Source organism: Callospermophilus lateralis, chromosome 1, assembly GCF_048772815.1.
Source record: "Callospermophilus lateralis isolate mCalLat2 chromosome 1, mCalLat2.hap1, whole genome shotgun sequence".
Classification (NCBI taxonomy): domain Eukaryota; kingdom Metazoa; phylum Chordata; class Mammalia; order Rodentia; family Sciuridae; genus Callospermophilus; species Callospermophilus lateralis.
In genome coordinates this window covers 169,676,641-169,695,991 of record NC_135305.1, presented here as the reverse complement: position 1 = coordinate 169,695,991, position 19,351 = coordinate 169,676,641, and the positions used below count along the sequence as shown (strand labels likewise).

Sequence of the window (19,351 nt, the reverse complement as noted above, 5' to 3'; positions counted from 1 at the left end):
CTCCTTAGTCACTTAGTAGCCATCTATCAGATGGACTTTCATGGTACCACAGTGTCTGTGTTCAAGTAAACCTTATTGAGTAGCCCAATGCTACATCACAATGGCACATCCTTCACCTCACTTCATCCCATCGAGTAGGTTCTGTATCATCGGACATCGTCACAAAAAGGGTGAATGAGTACAGCATAGTCAAGTATTTTGAGGGACCACATTTGCATAACTTTTACTATGATATATTGTTATGATATTTCTATTGTATTATTAATTATTGTTGTTAATATTTACTAGCTCAGTGGTTAAGTGCTCCTGGGTTCAATCCCCATTACCAAAATAAATAAACAAACAAACAAACAAACAAACAAATAAATAAATAAAATACAACTTTCATTAATTTTTAATCCCAAAGCCACTCTGATTTATGGCATTCTTCCAAAATGGCACACATTTTAAAACATATGAATTGCTTGTTTCTGGAATTTTCCATATGCTATTTTTGGACTCCATTTGACCACAGATACGGTGCCTGATTTATTAAGTTAAGCTTTATCGTAGACATGAATGTACAGAGAAAAACCTAGTAATTCTAGGGTTTGGTACTCTCTGAGATTTCAGGCATCCCCTGGGAGTGAAGGAGGAACTAGTGTATTTGAATTACAATCATGGTTATTTTTCTGAGGTGAAAGTAGGAGAGAGTTCTTTTCATGGCGCACAAGGAAGTCAACAACAGTGAACTTGGCGTTGAGGCTTCTTTTTGGCGGGTTTTGCCCCTGGTGGTGAGGCAACACCTCAGCTCTGCATTGGCCCCAGAGATCCAGTTGGACCTGAGTGTCCTGATTTTGCTTTGAGTGTTGCCTGGGGAAATATTTTATTGTTAAGCAAGTTTGGAAAAGAGGGTGTTATAAATGGCCAGGGCCCACACTGGTGCCTCGGTCGGTCCCTCAGGGCGAGATGGCAGTGAGCATCGGGTGGGGGCAGGTTGTTGCACCATTTCCCAAGCGTCTCCCAATGCACACCAACTCTGTGGGAATATTAAAAGGTGTGCCTTTGACAGGTTTTGTGGTTGCTTTAAGTTAGGTCAGTGGTTCTCAAAACAGGGTTATTGACCAGGAGCACCAGCATCACCTGGAAAACGGTTAGAAATGTGCAATCCTGCTGGGTGCGGTTGGGGATGCCTGGCGGACACCTGTCATCCCAGTGGCTTAGGGAGGCTGAGGCAGGAGGATTGGGAGTTCAAAGCCAGCCTCAGCAACTTAGTGAGGCCCTAAGCAACTCAGGGAGACCCTGTCTCTAAATGAAATATAAAATAGGGCTGGGGATGGGGCTCAGTGGTTGAGTGTCCCTGAGTTCAGTCCCTGGAACCAATCAATCAGTCAATCAGAACACACAAAAACCAACAAAACAAACCAAAACCAAAACCCCACACAAACCCTGTTGAGGCTTACACACACTCCAGCCTGAGAACCAGTGCCTGAGGGGAATGTGGGTTCAAATAAGGCCTGGTGGGTTTCTTTCCTGTGTGCGTGCTCCCATCTCTAGCACTGCAATGCTCTCTGTGACTCCTCAGGAAGGAGATCCCCCGTGCATCCTTCCATACGAGGCTGTGGAGACCCATCGTCACTGAGCACCCTTAGGGGATCCTGCTCTGTGCTCTAGACTGAAGGTCAGCCACAGAGCAGCACTTGTCCCGGCTGCCAGGGGCCATGGGGTGTCCCAGATGCAGGTATTCATAAGGAGAACTCCACAGGCCCTGGAGATTAATTTTGAGCTCATGTTCTCTAAACTGTCATAGATTAAAAAAAAAGAAAAAGAAAAAGAAAAAGAAAAAAATGGTGACAGACTGTTGTCAAACCAGCTTCCTCCTCCAGCTCAGGTAGAGTCCTCCCTGCAGTGATCATTCTCTCCATAAGGTGGCGCTCCAGGCTTTCATTATTTTCAGTCTACCCTGAAATTGCAGTATCCCTGCAGGGGCTAGCCCGCCATTGCCACCCACATTATGCAGTTTACTGAGATGGTTGCTTCCCCACACCTTCAACCATGGTTTTGGACAATTTTTTTTTTTTTTATACTGGGGAGTGAATCCAGGGGTGCTCAACCACTGAGCCAAATCCCCAGTCCTTTTTTATATTTTATTCAGAGACAAGGTCTCAGTGAGTTGCTTAGGGCCTCAGTAAGTTGCTGAGGCTGGTTTTAAACTGTTGATCCTCCTGACTCAGCCTCCCCAGCCACTGGGATTACACGTGTGCACCACCATGCCCGGCTGGACAGTCAATTTTTATTGTTGTTGTTGTTCTGGGTCACTGAAACAATGTATAGTCTAAAAACACAATAAATATAGTTTTAATAATGATGATGATGATGATGATGATGATGATGATAATAATAAAACCCATAATGCACAGTTGCTGGAGGGAAGAGGAAAGGTAAGAATGCTGTAATTTCAGGGCACATTCTTAACCCCAGGAGCTGTTTCCATTCCTTTCAGTGCTATGAAAATATTTAACGATCAAATTGTGAGCAATCGATATGGCTATTTAGTTAGTTCTATTGGAGGTCAGTGATTGATTGGCTCAGGTTGAGAAAAGAAGGAATGAGGTACATTTTTTTTTTCTTATTCTTCGCAAATGTAACCCTGGCATTTAGAAAAAGGGATCAGGAAACAGATTTCCTCCAGAAGATAAAACTGGGCATCTCCTTTCCCAGAGGTAGGGCACTGAGCTGCTTCCGTATGTTCTGATTTTGACTAGGCAGAATTATTATTGATAAGATTGCCACATTGAGTGAATAACATCCACATGTCCCTTGGACCACACCTGGAGCACAAGATTTAAAAGCACCGGCAAACTAGAACAAATAAATAAATGAATTAATTTTAAAAATAATAAAATAAAAGTACAAAAACCTGATTAGTGTACAACCTGCGTATGTATCCCTAATTGTCCAGAGATATCACTTGGTAAGTTATCCTTCTCTTCCAGACCCATCTGAAGGGCAGTTGTCTCTAAAGATTTAAAAGGGGGGGGAGTGGGCAGGAGGCAGGCATGGAGGCACAGGCCTGTAATCCCAGCAGCTTGGGAGGCTGAGGCAGGAGGATCTTGAGTTCAAAGCCAGCCTCAGCAACTTAGCGAGGCCCTAAGCAACTCAGTGAGACCCTGTTTCAAAGTAAAATATTAAAAAGGGCTGGGGAATGGGGCCACAATGACTTGTTGCAAGGGCATGTTAGAGGCATCTCCCTGCTTTTAGCCTCCGGGCGAGGCGGCCTCAACCACTGGGATGGTTCACACAGTCACGGCTTGAGAAGGACCTCGTAGCCCCATGAGGCTGCCACCCTGGACTTCTGTCCTACATTTTCTTCCCGAAACTTTGCAAGGAAATGTCAGAGCACACTCGCCCCTTGGCACCACCACCGTGGCTCCAAAACCTAAGAAAGGCTGAAAGCAAGCCCCGCCCGTGCCACCCCGCAGCCTTACCGGCGACTTCTTGATGTCGGAGACGGCGTAGTTGCCTTGCGAGGTCCACCTGGCCGAGTCCGTCAGAGACAGCCCCGTCCCGTGGAGGTTGATGCTAAACCGACCCTGCAACAAACGGGCCGACACAAAAAGGCCTTTTAGCCCACGTGATGTCCCAAGCCACCGCAAGGGGCCACCAGGAGAGACGCCTGGGGAGGGAGGAGGACGTTAATGAGCTCCGATGGCCCCTGATTGTGGAGGGTATTTCGTTTGGGGCAGGGCCAGACACTTTGCAAGCATCGCCTCATTTTTCCTCGCGAGAGCTCTGAGAAGGGGTTTCTTTACAGATGGGGAAACTGAGGCCCGGCGGTGCGGTGTCCCCGCTGGAGCAGGAGGAGGGAGGCTCATCCCGGCCTCACTTTTACATCCTCCTCCTCCTCCTCCTCTACTCGGCCTCTGATGTTGCTCACAATTATCAGATTCCTTCGGGAACAAAATGCCACCGTGTAATTTTTCTAACAAGATCTCGCTGCCAAAGCGTCCTGGGCTTCGAGCTCCCCGGGGCGCTGGGCACAGAGTGGCCTCGGCACAGCGGGGCGGGACTTCAAAGAGGAGGCGCTTCCCCGCCGCGGCCAGCAGAGGGCGCGCTTGGCCCGCGCAAGACCGCAGGGCCCGCCGGGCTGCTCCCTCCAGGCCAGGAACACAGTGCGCCAAGGTTTGCTGGGTGCTTTGCAAAGCATTTATTTCTAAGGCGTGGAGCAGCAGAGCGATCCGCTGGCTGCTCCCTCCCTCTGTTTCTCTCTCTTAAAAGTGACCCTGCAAAGGCTTCTGGGACCGGTGGTTTCTTGGAGGCTTCCTCCCTGGTGAGCAATTTCAGGGCTGGACCTATTCTCATGTGCAAGCTCTCTCTGATTCGGACGCCCCGGTGCTTTCATCAAGACGCTCCTTACAGAGCAAAGACAGAGTGGGAGCAGGTGTTCACGACCAGACAGACCAGAGTATGAGGTTAGCTCTTTTACCAGCAATTGGATCCTGGACAGATTTTTTAGCATCTCAGAATCTCAGTTTGTCCATCTGTAAAATGGAAGGTAATAATAGAAGTAACCCCTCAGATGCTGTAGTGAGGGAGAAATGAAATCCCCAGGTAGGGAGCAGAGATACAAAACCCCTGATATCTGTCCTGCATTTTCTAATTGTGTTGTGAGTTTACTTTCCCCAGTATAACAGTAAGCTTATTGAAGGCAGGGCCTTGGTATTGCTTTATGCATATTAGTTATGGTTCATAACACGACTAGTCATTTGATGATGATTATTATTAATATTTGGACTATGAGGTGTTCTACCACTAAGCTACATCCCCAACCCTTTTTATTTTTTTAATATTTAATTCTGAGACAGGGCCTCACTGAGTTACTGAGGTTGGCTTTGAACTGGTGATCCTCCTACCTCAGCCTCTCAAGCTGCTGGGATTACAGGCGTGTACCACCGCGCCCGGCCTTGATAGACTCTTAATAAATATTACATTCTAGCTGATCAATAAAGATGTGCAGGACCAGGACTCTCCTCTCCCTGCCTGTTCCATAAACAAGAGTTTATGGACCCCTTTGGAGCCTTAGATTCCACAAACATAGAATGAGGACGAACAGGATTCCTATTCCTGGAGGTGACCAGAGGGTTTAGTCTGGTCTCACCCACAGCAGTTCTCAACCATGGGGAAGATTCTTGCTGCCAGAGGAAACCAGGCACTGTCCAGAGACATTTTTAATCATCTCATCTCCTGGCAATGAGAAGAGCCCAAGGATGTGTCTCAGCCCACTAGTTACAGGACAGCCCACCACAGAGAGTCCGCCAGCCCCCAGAGTCAAGAACACTGCACATGGGAAGCCTGGGGAGGGGTGGATCTCTGGGGAGCGGCTGGATCTCTCTAGAATGCCGACTCCTGAATTCTCTTCAGTGTGACCTCGGGCAAACGGCTCAGCCCTCCTGAGCCCAGGTGTAAAATCACCTAGTGAGACCTAACCTGTGACTAGGAGGCAGAACACTTGTAATCTGTCACCTGGCAGAGAGTAGGAGACATTTGGAAACTATTTTTGGAAAGATTTTTATGACAGTACTACACAGATGTCAGGCAGCGGCCTCAGTACCCAGGTGTTGGTGTTGTGGGGGGACTGTCCCCGATTGCTCCCTTACACCCTGGGTTCTAGCTTCTGCACCCTCCCACCTGGCCATTTGCTTAGTCGCTGTCATTCATACCCGAAGCTGTGGGTCTCACCATTCATAATACCCAGACCACAAAGTTGCCAAGGATCGGTTTTTAAAAAAATATTTTTAGCTGTAGATGGACACCACACCTTTGTTTTATTTGTTTAGTTTTATATGGTGCTGAGGATGGAACCCAGGGCCTCGCACGTGCTAGGCAAGCGCTCTACCGCTGAGCCACCCCTCCAACGTGATCACCGTCTTTGCAATCCCTCTGATCCTGCTTCTGCTCGACCCCCTGCACGGCCCAAGGGAGATGTGGTCTGTCCCAGCGTCCAAGTTCCTAGGGAGACCAGACCACTGACCTGGCTTCTATCCCAACAATGGCCCCAGCTCATCTGGGTGTCCCATGTCTGAGCACCCGATACAGAGTCGACCAGCTCTGTCTTCTCAGCAGAGTAACAAACCCAAACGCAAGAGAGATGGTCCTCACACTCCTCCTGCTTTTTCTGGATCAGGAATCTGCAAGCATCCTAGCTAAGTATTCGTACTTTGAAAGCTGAAGACTGTCAAAGAAGCAAAGATGTCTTTTTAGCTCTGTTCTGGGACACCTCTGCCCCTAAAGGCTTTACCTTCGAGGCCTAAATGGCGTAAGAGTTATAGCTATTACCTCCTGTGGCTGATTTAAAAGAGGGAAAGTAATTAAGAGTTAGGCACATCCCCTAGAGATCTGCAAAAGACATGCTTAGGCCAAAGACAGATCCTGTCCTCTGACCAAAAGAATATGAGGCAGAAATCTTGCCTGGAAACAGAATCAGAAAAGACATCTAGCCAGGCGCAGTGGCGCACGCCAGTCATCCCAGCAGCTGGGGAGGCTGAGGCAGGAGGATCACCAGGTCAAAGCCAGCCTCAGCAACTTAGTGAGGACCTAAGCAACTCAGGGAGACCCTGTCTCTGAATAAAATATTAAAATATGGCTGAGGAGATAGCTCAGTGGTTAAGTGCCCCTGGGTTCAATCCTTGGTACCAGAAAAAAAAAAAAAAGACATCTACCATCACAGATATGGATTCAGACACGCTTGGGATCCAATGCAGCCTCTCCCATGTGCTGGTTGTGTGGTTCAGACAAGAATCAAACCTCTTCCATTTCCTCACCACATAGGATACTGGGCTATGGACACAGGGAGCCTGGTGCCTGAGACACAGAGGAGGCTCAGTAATGGCAAGTTATGAATGCCAGCAAGGGTGACCCAATAACGCACATGCTTGATCAGAGTGACCGTCTTACACACATACACTCCTGCCATTTCTTTTTTTTTTAAATTTTTTATTTATTGGTACCAGGATTGAACCCAGGGGCACTCAACCACTGAGCCCCATCCCCAGCCCTATTTTGTATTTTATTTAGAGACAGGGTCTCGCTGAGTTGCTTAGGGCCTCACTAAGTTGCTGAGGCTGGGTCTGAACTCACGATCCTCCTGCCTCAGCCTCCCCAGCTGCTGGGATTACAGGCATTAATCACCGTGCCCAGCTCACCCCAGCTTTCTCTGGAGGTGAGAGCGCTTCTGTTGGAAAATAAATACTCTAAGCAACAGGAAGAAGAGTCAGATTCTCAAACAGAGAATGTCCACTGGGGAGATGGTGCAGGGGCAGGGCCCTGGCCTAGCACGCTCAAGGCCCTGAGTCTGATCCCCAGGACGGGGTGAGGGTGGGGGTGGGGGATCCAAACAGAGCCCCTCTCTGGCTTCTGCACGATCACCAGGAGCAACGACTCATCACCTGCTCCATAGCAGTGTGCACAATCGTCTTTCTGCAAACCTTTCCCGGGTGTGAGAAGCTCCCCTCTCCCATCAGTACCCGGGGCTCCCTAAACGTCTCAGGAGTCGAACCCCAGAGGGCACTGTGGGTTCTAAAAAACTACACAGGAGCTCCTCACTGACTGGAGCTGCCCCTTTAGCAGTTGTGTTCTTTGTCAGAATTCAGCAGACCCATCAGGCCATTTGTCTCTGAATTATGAAAATAAATGAATGCAAATGGCCCTTCATTCAGTCATGTTTCCCAAAAGATGTGCAGACAGAAAGAAGAGACCTCTGGGCCATCTGAAAGAGGCCAGGCAGGCCCATCTATGAGCCATTAAGACGCGACCCGCAGCACCCGGGTGTTGAAGCCAGCACGGCCCCAAAGAAACAGTACTTCAAACGCTTTCAATTCCTGGCTAAGAGAGGAAAGGCCCCTTTTCACCATCAGGGCCTGTGTTTACTTTCTTTCTCCCTGAAGAGCTCTCTTTTCCCTTCCCTAAATGTTTAGCGATGGGGGCTGAGAAAACACTTCCTTAAAAGAAAATTCCCTTGTGTTTGTCTCAGGCCTTCTCTGTGGTTGGGGCTGAATCCACCCATCCTACCGGAGGCCAGTGCCTGAGCACAGCCTTCTGTCCTGATCCCCAGACTTCTGAAGGCCAAGTGGGAAACTCCCAGCACAGAGTGGAATAACAGCTTTGTGAAGACCTCACATGGACCAAAGAAAAAACCAGACCAAGTTCTCTGGACCAGAATCCACAGTTCATTAGGCTTTGTCCTGCTTCCCAAGCGGAGAAGCTTCTTGCAAAGACTGTTACTTATTTTTGCAAAATTAGCCTGGGCTGATGATTCCAGCATGTTTCAAAAGGCCACACTTCTGGCTGGGTGCCGTGGTGCACGCCTGTAACCCCAGCCACTTGGGAGGCCGAGGCAGGAGGATTGCAAGTTTGAGGCCAGCCTCAGCAACTTACCGAGACCCTGACTCAAATAAATTAAAATAAGATCAAAATCAAAAAGGACATGCTTCTGAAGAGACTTGAAAGGGTAGAACTACAGAATGGGCAGATCCAGTAGAAGATGATGAATTTGTACTTCTGACCTGAACATTGCAAATTTTATAGACCTGAAGCAGGACTAACCCATTCGGCTAATGACTATCCACAGAGCCCCAAGCTTCAGTCCTATCAGACTTCTAGAACATACTATTACATTATGGATATGAGTTTACTTGTTATTCTCCTCAAACAACTATAAATCCCTCAGGAGATGGACATTAGTGGGTCTCTACTAACCAGAATGGTGCATATCAGAGAGAACAACTGATCTGCTAAGGTGATTCTAGAAGTGTTCCAGCTACAGAATCAAAGGGACCCATATAGGGCTTGCAAATTTTGAGACCCCCAGGTCCAACATTTATTTCTCAAAAATGTTTAATGAAATATATCTCACTAGTATTAGAAAAAAGTTCTTCCAGACTTTGTTTCCACTTAGATGTTTTTTAAAACACATTGGAGCCGGGCATGGTGGCGCACATCTGTAATCCCAGCGGCTTGGGAGGCTGAGACAGGAGGATCATGAGTTCAAAGCCAGCCTCAGCAACTTAGTGAGGCCCTAAGCAACTCAGTGAGACCCTGTCTCTAAATAAAATACTAAATAGTGCTGGGGACAGGGCTCAGTGGTGGAGGCCCCTGATTTCAATCCCCTGTACCCCAAAACAAACAAATAAAACATACACAACACACAGGAGCTGGGGGAAGAGCCCGCTGTGGCGCAGGTGCTCAGCACGCACGAGGCCTGGGATGGATCCTCAGCACCACAAAACCCAAAACCCAAACCAGAGAGGGGCCATAGCAAATACGGCGCTTATTTTTGATGGCTAATTCCAAAAGTGTTTTCTACATTATGCAAACTTCAGAATTTTGAGTGGCTGGGTGGAGTGTGGTGGGGCCCCTAAAACAGGCTTTTTAGTCAATGGTGAGCATCTCTCTCCAACTGTCCATTCAGGGACATCAGATTGACAGCTTGAAATCAATCATGGGGCATTTTTTTTTTTTTTTTGTACTGGGAATTGAACCCAGGGGTGCTTAACCACTGAGCCCCATCCCCAGCCCTTTTTAAAAAATATTTATTTTTTTCAGTTATAGGTGGACACAATATCTTTACTTTATTTCCATGTGGTGCTGAGGATTGAACCCAGTGCCTTAGGCATGCTAGGTGAGCACTCTACCTCTGAGCCCCAGCCCTAGCCCTTTTTATTTTGAGACAGGGTCTCACTGAGTTGCTTAGGGCCTCACTAAGTTTCTGAGGCTGACCTTGAACTTATGATCCTCCTGCCTCAGCCTCCCGAGCCACAGGGATTACAGCTGTGCACCACCATGCCCGGCTATACTTGGTGCCTTTTGCCAAATGCAGAGATCAGGCGTGCAGCTCTGGTTACTTTGTTAGGAATCACTCTTGGGAATGGAATCGCTGGATTAGACTCTGCACAGATTTGCGAGACCCGCTAATGCATGTGTCCAAACGCCCTGCAGAGAAGCTGTTCCCATCTCATCCTTACAAGCATATGCTAACCGAGGAGGGTGGCCCTGGGGTACGCAGGGCCATGGAGGCTGGGTAAGGGGCGAAGCTCTGAGGACATACCTGTGGACACTTGGCAGCACTGTAGCAGTCCCCAGCAGTGGCAAAAGGCACGGGGTGCCCTTCACTTGTCCTTGCAAACTGTAAGTCAGTGGCTGTTGGGGGGGAGAAAGGGTTAAGGGGAGAGGAAGGGAAGAGGGGGGAGGGAGGCAGAGAGGGACAGGATATGAGTGAGGAGAAAGAGGGAAGAAGAGGAGAAGAGGAGGAGTGAGCAGGAATGGGAGAGAAAGAAACAATTCCAAGGATTAGCCAGTAAGTGGATCCAGATGTGCTGCGGGGGTTCCTCCTTAGATCTGTGGTTCGGAGACAGAGCTTCGCTCCCGGGTTTATCGGCACTGACTCTGACTCCCCCAGTATGGAAGCCCAAAGGGAGTTTCTCGCGACTTTGGAATCTAGTCCTACATAAATAAATAGGTGAGGCTCCTCCCTGAAAGGCAGGACACTGAGGGACCTTCTGTCACTCTGCCTCCCAGGCTTAAGGCCGGGGCCAGGGGAGCTTTGCCAGCCACTCAGGGCCTATAGACCCAAGGGTCCATCTGTCCTTCTGTGGCCTGGGCACCCTGATTGCCAAAATGTGGAGCAATTAAAACCCACATCTTGAAATGATTAATGGCAGTTTCCCAAGTGTAGCTAACTGGAGTTTTTTTAAAAAAAGGAACAAGAAAAAGCCAATCAAAATACTCTGACCCAGAGCTTGCGTTTTTAACCCTGCCGTAGCTCCAGAGCCCAGTTCTGCAAACGCCTAGGAGCCATCAAAGTGAGAAGGCTGTCGGACATGTCTTCTGATGGGACTGGAGGCCGGAGTTTATTTATCTTCTGCCCTTTTCTTTTTCTTTTTGGTAACTGGAGATTGAATCTGGGGGCACTTAGCCACTGAGCCCCATCCCCGACTCTTTTTTATACTGTATTGAGAGACAGGGTTTTGCCAAGTTGCTTACAGCCTTGCTAAATTGCTGAGGCTGGCCTCGAAATTGCAATCCTCCTGCCTCAGCCTCCTGAGCCGCTGGGATCATAGGTGTGCGCCACTGAGCCCAGCCTGCTTTGATTTTTTTTCAGGAATGGCCAAAGCCCTTCATCTTTCTGCAGAGAACTATACTCGGATGGGAGGGAAATGGGAGAGCTTTGTTCTGCAGGCTGAGGTGCCTTCCAAGGGGAGAAACGGCAGTCCCTCTGCCTTGAGCCCTCATCAGTCTGGCCGAAGGCAATTAAAAATATGTTGGAACAAATCAGGTTGAATCTACCTCGAGAGGAAAAGCCATGCATATTCTGGTTCCATGTTAATGAGGAAAAATTCATTATTCATCATTTCTGTTTTTCCTCTGTTGGAGGGAGCATGTTTGGAGAGTTGAGCTGTCTTTAACCACTCTGGTGATTAATGTCCCCAACAGAAATGCAGGGTGACCAGAGCATGGAGCAGCCCTCCTGCAGGCTTGTTAGAAAAGGTCATTCTGTGCTCCATGTTTCTTCTGGAAATTGACAATCAGGTGGAATAGGTTTCCACTGTGTTTGGGGGGCACTGTGCTGGTGGGAGTACTGGGATAAAATCTGCTCAGCTCTGGGGCTTTGCACCTGCTGTCTGTTCTGGAAGTTTCTGTGTCCACCTTTGCTTTCCTCACACTGACACCCCTGTGCCTGGCTGACCATGTTTTTTTCTTTTTTGTTTTTTGATTGAGTCCAGGGGCACCTAACCATTGAGCTGTATCCCCCACCCTATTTTTTAATTTTTATTTTCAGAGAAGATCTTACTAGTTTGCATACAGTCTCCTTAAATTGCTGAGGCTGGCCTCAAACTTGTCTCCTCCTGCCTCAACCTCCGTGAGCAGCTGGGATTCCAGGCGGGAACCAGGGTGCCCTGATCTGGCTGACCCATTTTTTGGGAGGGGGATTGAACTCAGGGGCACTCACCACCGAGCCACACCCCTAGTCCTATTTTGTGTGTGTCTTATTTAGAGACAGGGTCTCACTGAGTTGCTAGCCCCTTGCTTTTGCTGAGGCTGGCTTTGAACTCGTGATCCTCCTGCCTCAGCCTCCTGAGCTGCTGGGATGACAGACGTGGGCCACCAAACCAGCCTGAGCCCTTCTTGATCCTCAGGTCATAGCAAGAGTCATTTGTCTGTGGTGCTGTCCTGATTTCCCACACTGCCTCCGAGTCTTTCTAAGGGACGTGGGCCTCGGTCATTCATCACAAATCTGCTGGGTACAGTACAGGGGGTGAAGACCGGACCCTGCTCTGGGGCATCCTAGCTGGGACTGTGGTTACCAAAATGCAAGCCCTCGGCCTCCGTGGCCTCCACGGCCTCCACGGCCTCCAGCCTCTCCCGCCCCCCCCCCTCACCAGCAGGGCAGTGGGTGGCCCCGAACTCACTGACTATCTGCATGCTGCTGAGGTCCAGCCTGATCTTCTGGAAGCTGGAGAACCCGGCGGCCGTGTAATCCTTCCTGCACGGGCAGTCATCGCGGCGGCTCCCATTGTAGGGACACTCGGTGGGGTTGTGCAACCTACGCCACGGAGAGGAGGCTTGGACAGGAGGCTCGGACTAGAGGCTGGGGTGGGGACGGGCCGATTTCCTGGGGCTCCCCGGGCGTCGCCTGGCTGTTCCTGAGCCGCTGTCCTACCTGTGCCCGTAGACCTCGGAGAAGTTCTCGGCGTCCCCGCGGGCCAGCGTCACGTACTCCTTGGGGCGCTCCGACTTCATCCCCGCGCAGAAGACCTGGGGAGGCCGGAGGAGGCCGTGGGGAGCGGCTCCGGGACACAGGACGGGCGGGTCCCCAAACACGGCTCCGGGACAACACTCACCTTCAGGGGTTTCCCCCTGATGATCAGGAAGTACTCGCCGTCGTCTCTGGCACCGGTGAGTCGTTGGACCTCCCTGCAGTTCTGGGGTAACTCGCCTGGAACACCCGAAATGCAGAGAGGGAGTGGATGCTCCCAGATGGGTGGGAACCCACAATAAAATGGATGGTGTCCTTGGCACCAAGATGTATGAGCAAAGGGGAGGATTTCCTTAACAATAGCCTTATGGCCTGCCGGCCTCTAATCCCAGAGGCTAGGGAGGCTGAGGCAGGAGGATCGCAAGTTCAAAGCCAGCCTCAGCAAAAGTGAGGCCCTAAGCAACTCAGGGAGACCCTGTCTCTAAATAAAATTCAAAATAGGGCTGAGGATGGGGCTCAGTGGTCAAGTGCCCCTGGTTTCAATCCCTGGTAACCTCCCCCACCCCACCCCACCCCCCAAAAAAATCCTGCCACTGTGTTTCTAAGACAGATGAACAAAGCATCCCATTCCCAATGCTGGAGAACCGGCTCCCATCAGACCACTTACAGTTATAAATATTATGGCAGGTTTTTTGTTCCTCCGGCTTCAGATCAGCGGGACAGAAGTGGCTGGGCTGGTCCTCGTTGGTTAAACACTGCACCGATCTGCTCATCACCCCGACGCCGCAGGACACGGAGCACTGCGCGGGAAACCAGGGTCAGCAGGAGGCTGTCCACCCCGGCTGGCCTCGGGCTTCTGGCTGGGCGGGGCTCACAGCCCCAAAGTCACGGGCAGGGTGACCATTCCGACCCCGTGTGGATGACAAGCAGCTGGCATGTGCTGAGCACTCACTACGGACCAGTCTCTGTGCTGAGCCTTAGACATGCACATTTTAGCTTTATGCATAGGTATGCAACATACCCAGGAAACACTTTTACATATGTGTAAAATTACATGTGGTTATATGCATACATACATTTTTTAAATTCAGGCTGCACAGTAGTCCTGTGAGAAGGACTACCATTGCCCTGTTTTTACAGATGAGAGATTGAGGCTGAAATGTTAGGGAATTTGTTAATGTCATGGAAAAGCCAGGATTGTGTGTGTATGTTGGACACAGGGCATTGAAACCAGGGAGCTGTACCATTAAGCTACAGCCCCAGCACCTCCCCCCACCCCTTTTTTAATTTTAAAACTTGCTAACTTGCTGAGGCTGGCTTTGAACTTGTGATCCTCCTGCCTCAGCCTCCTGAGCTGCTGGGATCACAGGCGTGTGCTACCGGGTCTGGCACAAGTCACCACATACTTGTGCCTAATCACCTTTCAAGAATGAGAGTCTCATAGCCCAGGCAGGAGGCTGCAGCAGTTCTCCAGCAGGGCCTACTCAGTTCAAATCCTCTGCCTTGCTGAATCTGTAACACCATGACATACTCCCAACACAGGACAACAGGAACCTACAGACTCCCTGAGAACAGAGGCTGCAAGACATAGCTGCTACCGTAAGTAACTCCTGCCAAGGGCTACGCTCCAAGTGCTTTTCATGTTGTTTTATTTTTAAAGTCCTGGGGATCAAACCCAGAGCCGTGTGCATGTTAGGCAAGCTCTTCAGCACTGGGAGAATCCCCCAGCCCTCGTTTGAAAGGAAAGGGTAGTAAGTGGGGCACAGTGGCACACCTGTCACCCCAGCAGCTAGGGAGGCTGAGGCAGGAGGATCCTGAGTTCAAAGCCAGCCTCAGCAGCTTAATGAGGCCCTAAGCAACTCAGGGAGACCCTGTCTCTAAATACAATACAAAATAGGGCTGAGGATGGGGCTCAGTGGTTAAGTGCCCCTGGGTTCAATCCCTGGTACCAAAAAAAAAAAAAAAAGTAATTAAAAAACACATACACACACTCACACATAGATATAATAAAATTGGCCATTCTGACCATTTACATATTAAGCCTTTTGCATATTGACATTTCACCTCCACCCACTGTCTAGATGAGGAAACCGAGAGCTGTCCAGCTCACATTGCCCTGGAAGGTGGCCAACCCGGGATTCAGTTCCAGCCCAAGTGGCTTCTAAGCACAGAGTCATCCCGTCAGAGACCAGAGAGGCCCCTCTCCTGCTCTGTGCAGCCCAGCGCTAACGTGTGGCCCCGTTGGGCTGGCGGGGCTCAGGGCAGGGCCCTCTACTCACGCTCCCCCAGTTGCCGACTCTCCAGGTGGCCGAGGCGGGGCAGGTCCCAGGGTAGCAGGGGCGGACGCTGGCGGGCTGCGGGCCAGGGCAAGGGGCGCTGGCCTGGTAGGTGTACTGGTAGCTGTCCTTGCCCGCGTAGACCTCGCTGCACGACACCAGCCTCTGCTGGTAGCCCTTTCCGCAGGTCACCGAGCACTGTGGACAGGGACAGAGGGCCCCAGGGAGCTTCAGGCAGGGCCCCGGGCAGTCCCCCTGGGTGGCTCTCCAGCTGGCCCTGTCTCCAGGGTGCCGCTAGGGGCTCTCCCGCGGCCAGCTCAGAAGTCCATCACAGGGCGGCCCAGGCACCCAGGGGACAGGCAGCCTGGGACACTCCCACACCTGGGGCTCCCACTGCAGGGACCTGGGGTCCCTCCCACCCCTCTCTGGGTCTCCAGGGGAGAAGGACCTGGAGGATCCGTAGTTGTCACCAAACTGTGCTCTTCCAAACCTACAGCCACCACATCACAGAAGCCACCAACAGCCAACCCATGAGCTGCCATTTTGAGTGTGGAATGCAAACATTTAGCCAGAGGGGACTGGGGGAGTGTCCATCCTGGGAACGGAGCGCTTCCACACGGCCTGACTCTTCTCTCCCCGGGCAGGGATCATCTTGCTCCCCTGTCCCCCAGTCCTGGGACTTACTCTAAGGGTTCTTTGCCATGGGCCTGTCCCCAGTCCTTTTACTATGATGATGATGAGATGATGAACCTGGGATGGAACCCGGGGGCGCTTAACCACCGAGCCCCAGCCCCAGCCCTTTATATTTTTTTTATTTTGAGACAAGATCTCACAAGATTGCTTAGGGCCTCTCTCGGGGCTGACCAGTGCTTGCAGGCATCGACCTTGGTCTGTCCTGACTTCAACGAGGCTGTATGTTTGAGAAGATGGGTGCTGAGAGCCCTGGCCCCTACACACCACAAGCAAAAGCAGCCCACTGGCCATTCCAGAGGGGCACAGGCGGGCATTTGTTTGCTGAGGACACTGAGCCCCAAGTATGGCCAGGCTGGGTTCAGAGGCCCCCACGCTCTGAAAGGAAGCTGGGAAGAGCAGATCCTCTCAACCGGCTGATAAAAGCCTTGAGAAAATGTCCCTTGTCCCTGGATTCCTCCAACCAAAGCAGACCAGAGTGCTGAAGGGTCTGAGTGGCCCTCTCTGAGGAGGGAAAATCATGCAGGCTCTGCCTGTGCTCCCGGGCCTGGTTTTATATGTGGGATTCTTTGTTAAAGTCTGCCACAGCCCGGCGTCTTCCTGATCTAATTTGAAAATAAACCAGGCACAGAGGCACACACCTGTGATCCCAGCAGCGGGGGAGGCCGAAGCAGGAGGATCGCATGTTTGAGGCCAGCCTCAGCAACTTAGCAAGGCCCTAAGCAACCCAGCGAGACCCTGTCTCTAAATTAAAAACATCTCCAAAAAGGGCTGGGGATGGGGCTCAGTGGTTAAGCACCCCCGGGTTCAATCCCTGGTACCACACCCAAGAAAATAACCATCATAAAATAAACAAATATATAAAGAAAGAAAATAAAAAGAAAGCACAGGACGGTGCCTCCTTCCCAGCAGGACCCGCTAGGCCTCACTGGAGGGCGTCTCTGTCGGGGGTGGAGCTTGTCTTTGCAGGTCTCTGTTCTCTGCCAGCCTAGAGGGGTGGCCCCCACAAGGACACAGAGAGCTCTCTAGGAGCGGAGGTCCCAGGACAGAGCATGCCTGCGGTGGCACTGGCACCTTCACAGATCCTTCTAGAAGGAATCGCTCTGCCAGCCCCTCTCTGCATCTCTCCCCTTGTAAGCTCCCTTCCCTGGGTCCTTCTGTCTGTGCCTGGTCCTGTTCTAAGACTTCTAGGCGGTCTGCAGATCTGCACCGTTTTCAATTCATAATACAGCGGAAGATCCGTGGAAGTGTGGGACTATTATTTTTTAAAAAATCTTTCTGCCTCCTCTGTCAGGGGTTTCGTGTTGTATTAAAGCTACAAGAGTGACATGACTGAAGTCTTAGAAAGAAACGCAAACTCTTTCAACATAAAAAAGCAGCACATAGAAGATTGGCTGAGAGGAGGCTGTCATAGAGGCTGAGAGGAGGCTGTCATAGAAGGCTGAGAGGAGGCTGTCATAGAAGGCTGAGAGGAGGCTGTCATAGAGGCTGAGAGGAGGCTGTCATAGAGGCTGAGAGGAGGCTGTCATAGAAGGCTGAGAGGAGGCTGTCATGAAGCTGAGAGGAGGCTGTCATAGAAGGCTGAGAGGAGGCTGTCATAGAAGGCTGAGAGGGGGCTGTCATAGAAGGCTTAGAGGAGGCTGTCATGAAGCTGAGAGGAGGCTGCCATAGAAGGCTGAGAGGAGGCTGTCATAGAAGGCTGAGAGGAGGCTGTCATGAAGCTGAGAGGAGGCTGTCATAGAAGGCTGAGAGGAGGCTGTCATAGAAGGCTGAGAGGAGGCTGTCATGAAGCTGAGAGGAGGCTGCCATGAAGCTGAGAGGAGGCTGTGAGTCTTGGCCAGTGAGAGGCACAGCAGCTCCAGCCAGCTCTCAACTGAGTAGCACTTGACTGAGCTCGAGTCAAGAAGCAGAGTCCCCAGGAAGCAGAGGAGTCCACAGTCACAGGGACAGAGGCCTCAAGCGGGAGAGAGGGAGGGAGGGAGGGAGGATGTCTTTTGCTGGGAGCCATCAGCCAAGTAGGTATGACAAATTCCTTGCCAGCTTACTCCCATGCTGTCTAGTGGAAGGACTTCTGAAAGGTGACCTTGCTCAAGGACCAGGGCAGGATCCGTGTTTAGGGTGTTCCCCCTTTAGAATAGGGCGGTTTAGCATAATAGGAGAGTAGGGTGTTTCCCCTTTAGAATAGGGCGTATCCTGCTGCTGAGTTCCTCTTGAGTTCTTAGGGTCAGACAGTATATTTTGGGAGACAGAAGCCCATGCGGTGTGGATTTGGGCAGAGAACGTGGATTCCCCCAGAGCGTGTTTGTAGACGGCCGGTGTGAGTTCGGGAATAAAGAATTGCTGTTTGAATCTACAAGCTGTGTGGAGACTCGTGATTTGTGCCCAGCCAGAGACTGCGGCAGTCTTTTCCCCTGCTGAGGTCCACGAGGAGCTTCCTGGGAAAGCCTTGGGGACAGAAGTTGGGGACGCTGACTGATGAAGAAATAAGGGGCAAGGAGAAGACCGGAGGAGCCACTTCCCGTGAACCCCTCCTGCCTCCCTGGCCTCAGGACAGTTGGGACGCAGGCCTCAAACTCGAGGCAAAGCCTTCTGAACTCTCGCCTGGGTCACATGCCCCTGCCCGGGGACTGTCCGTCAGTTTCCTAATAGCCTGACTCCGTGTCCCTTCCCCCTACAGAGGCCGGAGACGCGGTGAGGCCATCAGAGGGCACAGGGCGTGGTAGGGCAGGACCACCCCTCAGCCAGGACCCCTTTTGGACCCAGCTGTCCAGAAACGTGCCCCCTCTTCCCTGGCCTGATTTTCCCAGAGAGGCCACACACTGGGCTTTTGTGTGGGCCTCCTAACTCCCCAATGCAGCCTCCTTTCTCCCGTTGCTATTTCCAACCCTGTGCAGGCCGGTCCAGTCACGTCTGGCAAGGCCAATGTGGATTTCCCATTTCACCAATTTTGCCCAGAGAAACACAACGATCTTCTGTGATACCCAAAAAACCACAGGGGTCTATCTCCCCTGCACACCCCCTACGCTGCCTACCTAGACGCCTCTCTATCGGTCAGTCCACACAGGTGATGGCGTGACTATCTTCTTTTCAAACCTTATGATTTTTTTTTTGGGGGGGGAAGGATTGAACTCAGGGTCACTGGACCACTGAGCCCCATCCCCAGCCCTATTTTGTATTTTATTTAGAGACAGGGTCTCCCTGAGTGGCTTAGGGCCTCAATTTTGCTGAGGCTGGCTTTGAACTTGCGATCCTCCTGCCTCAGCCTCCCAAGCTGCTGGGATGACAGGCATGGGCTACCATGACCGGCAAGAGGGTGATTCTTCATCCCAAGACTAAGAACACCTGCTGGGATTATAGGCATGGGCCACCCTGCCTTGTAAACCTTATGATTTCTTTTTAATACTTATATACTTAGTTTGGTACTGAGGATTAGATTCTGGGGTGCTTTACTGTTAGACTACACATCCCCAATCTTTCTCTTAAATTTTATTTATTTTTTTTAAACTGGGAATTGAATTCAGGGGCATTTAACTATTAAGCCCAGCCCTGTTTTGTATTTTATTTAGAGACAGAGTCTTGCTGAGCTGCTTAGGGCCTCACTGAATTGCTGAGGCTGACTTTGAACTCAAAGATCCTCCTGCCTCAGCCTCCTGAG

At 50.9% G+C, this 19,351-nt stretch overlaps 1 protein-coding gene across 3 annotated transcripts in view; it reads right to left on the bottom strand.

Moving 5' to 3' along the window:
• Positions 1-19,351, bottom strand: part of Adamts9 (ADAM metallopeptidase with thrombospondin type 1 motif 9) — a 156,340-nt gene that overhangs the window by 10,347 nt on the left and 126,642 nt on the right. For all 3 annotated transcript variants that reach the window (XM_076868927.1, XM_076869093.1, XM_076869015.1), the window contains 7 exons: positions 15,010-15,204; positions 13,398-13,530; positions 12,876-12,970; positions 12,695-12,789; positions 12,444-12,577; positions 10,082-10,173; positions 3,468-3,572 (listed from right to left, as the gene is read on the bottom strand). In XM_076868927.1, coding sequence (XP_076725042.1) covers positions 3,468-3,572; positions 10,082-10,173; positions 12,444-12,577; positions 12,695-12,789; positions 12,876-12,970; positions 13,398-13,530; positions 15,010-15,204 — 849 coding nt within the window. The remainder of the gene's footprint in view (positions 1-3,467; positions 3,573-10,081; positions 10,174-12,443; positions 12,578-12,694; positions 12,790-12,875; positions 12,971-13,397; positions 13,531-15,009; positions 15,205-19,351) is intronic.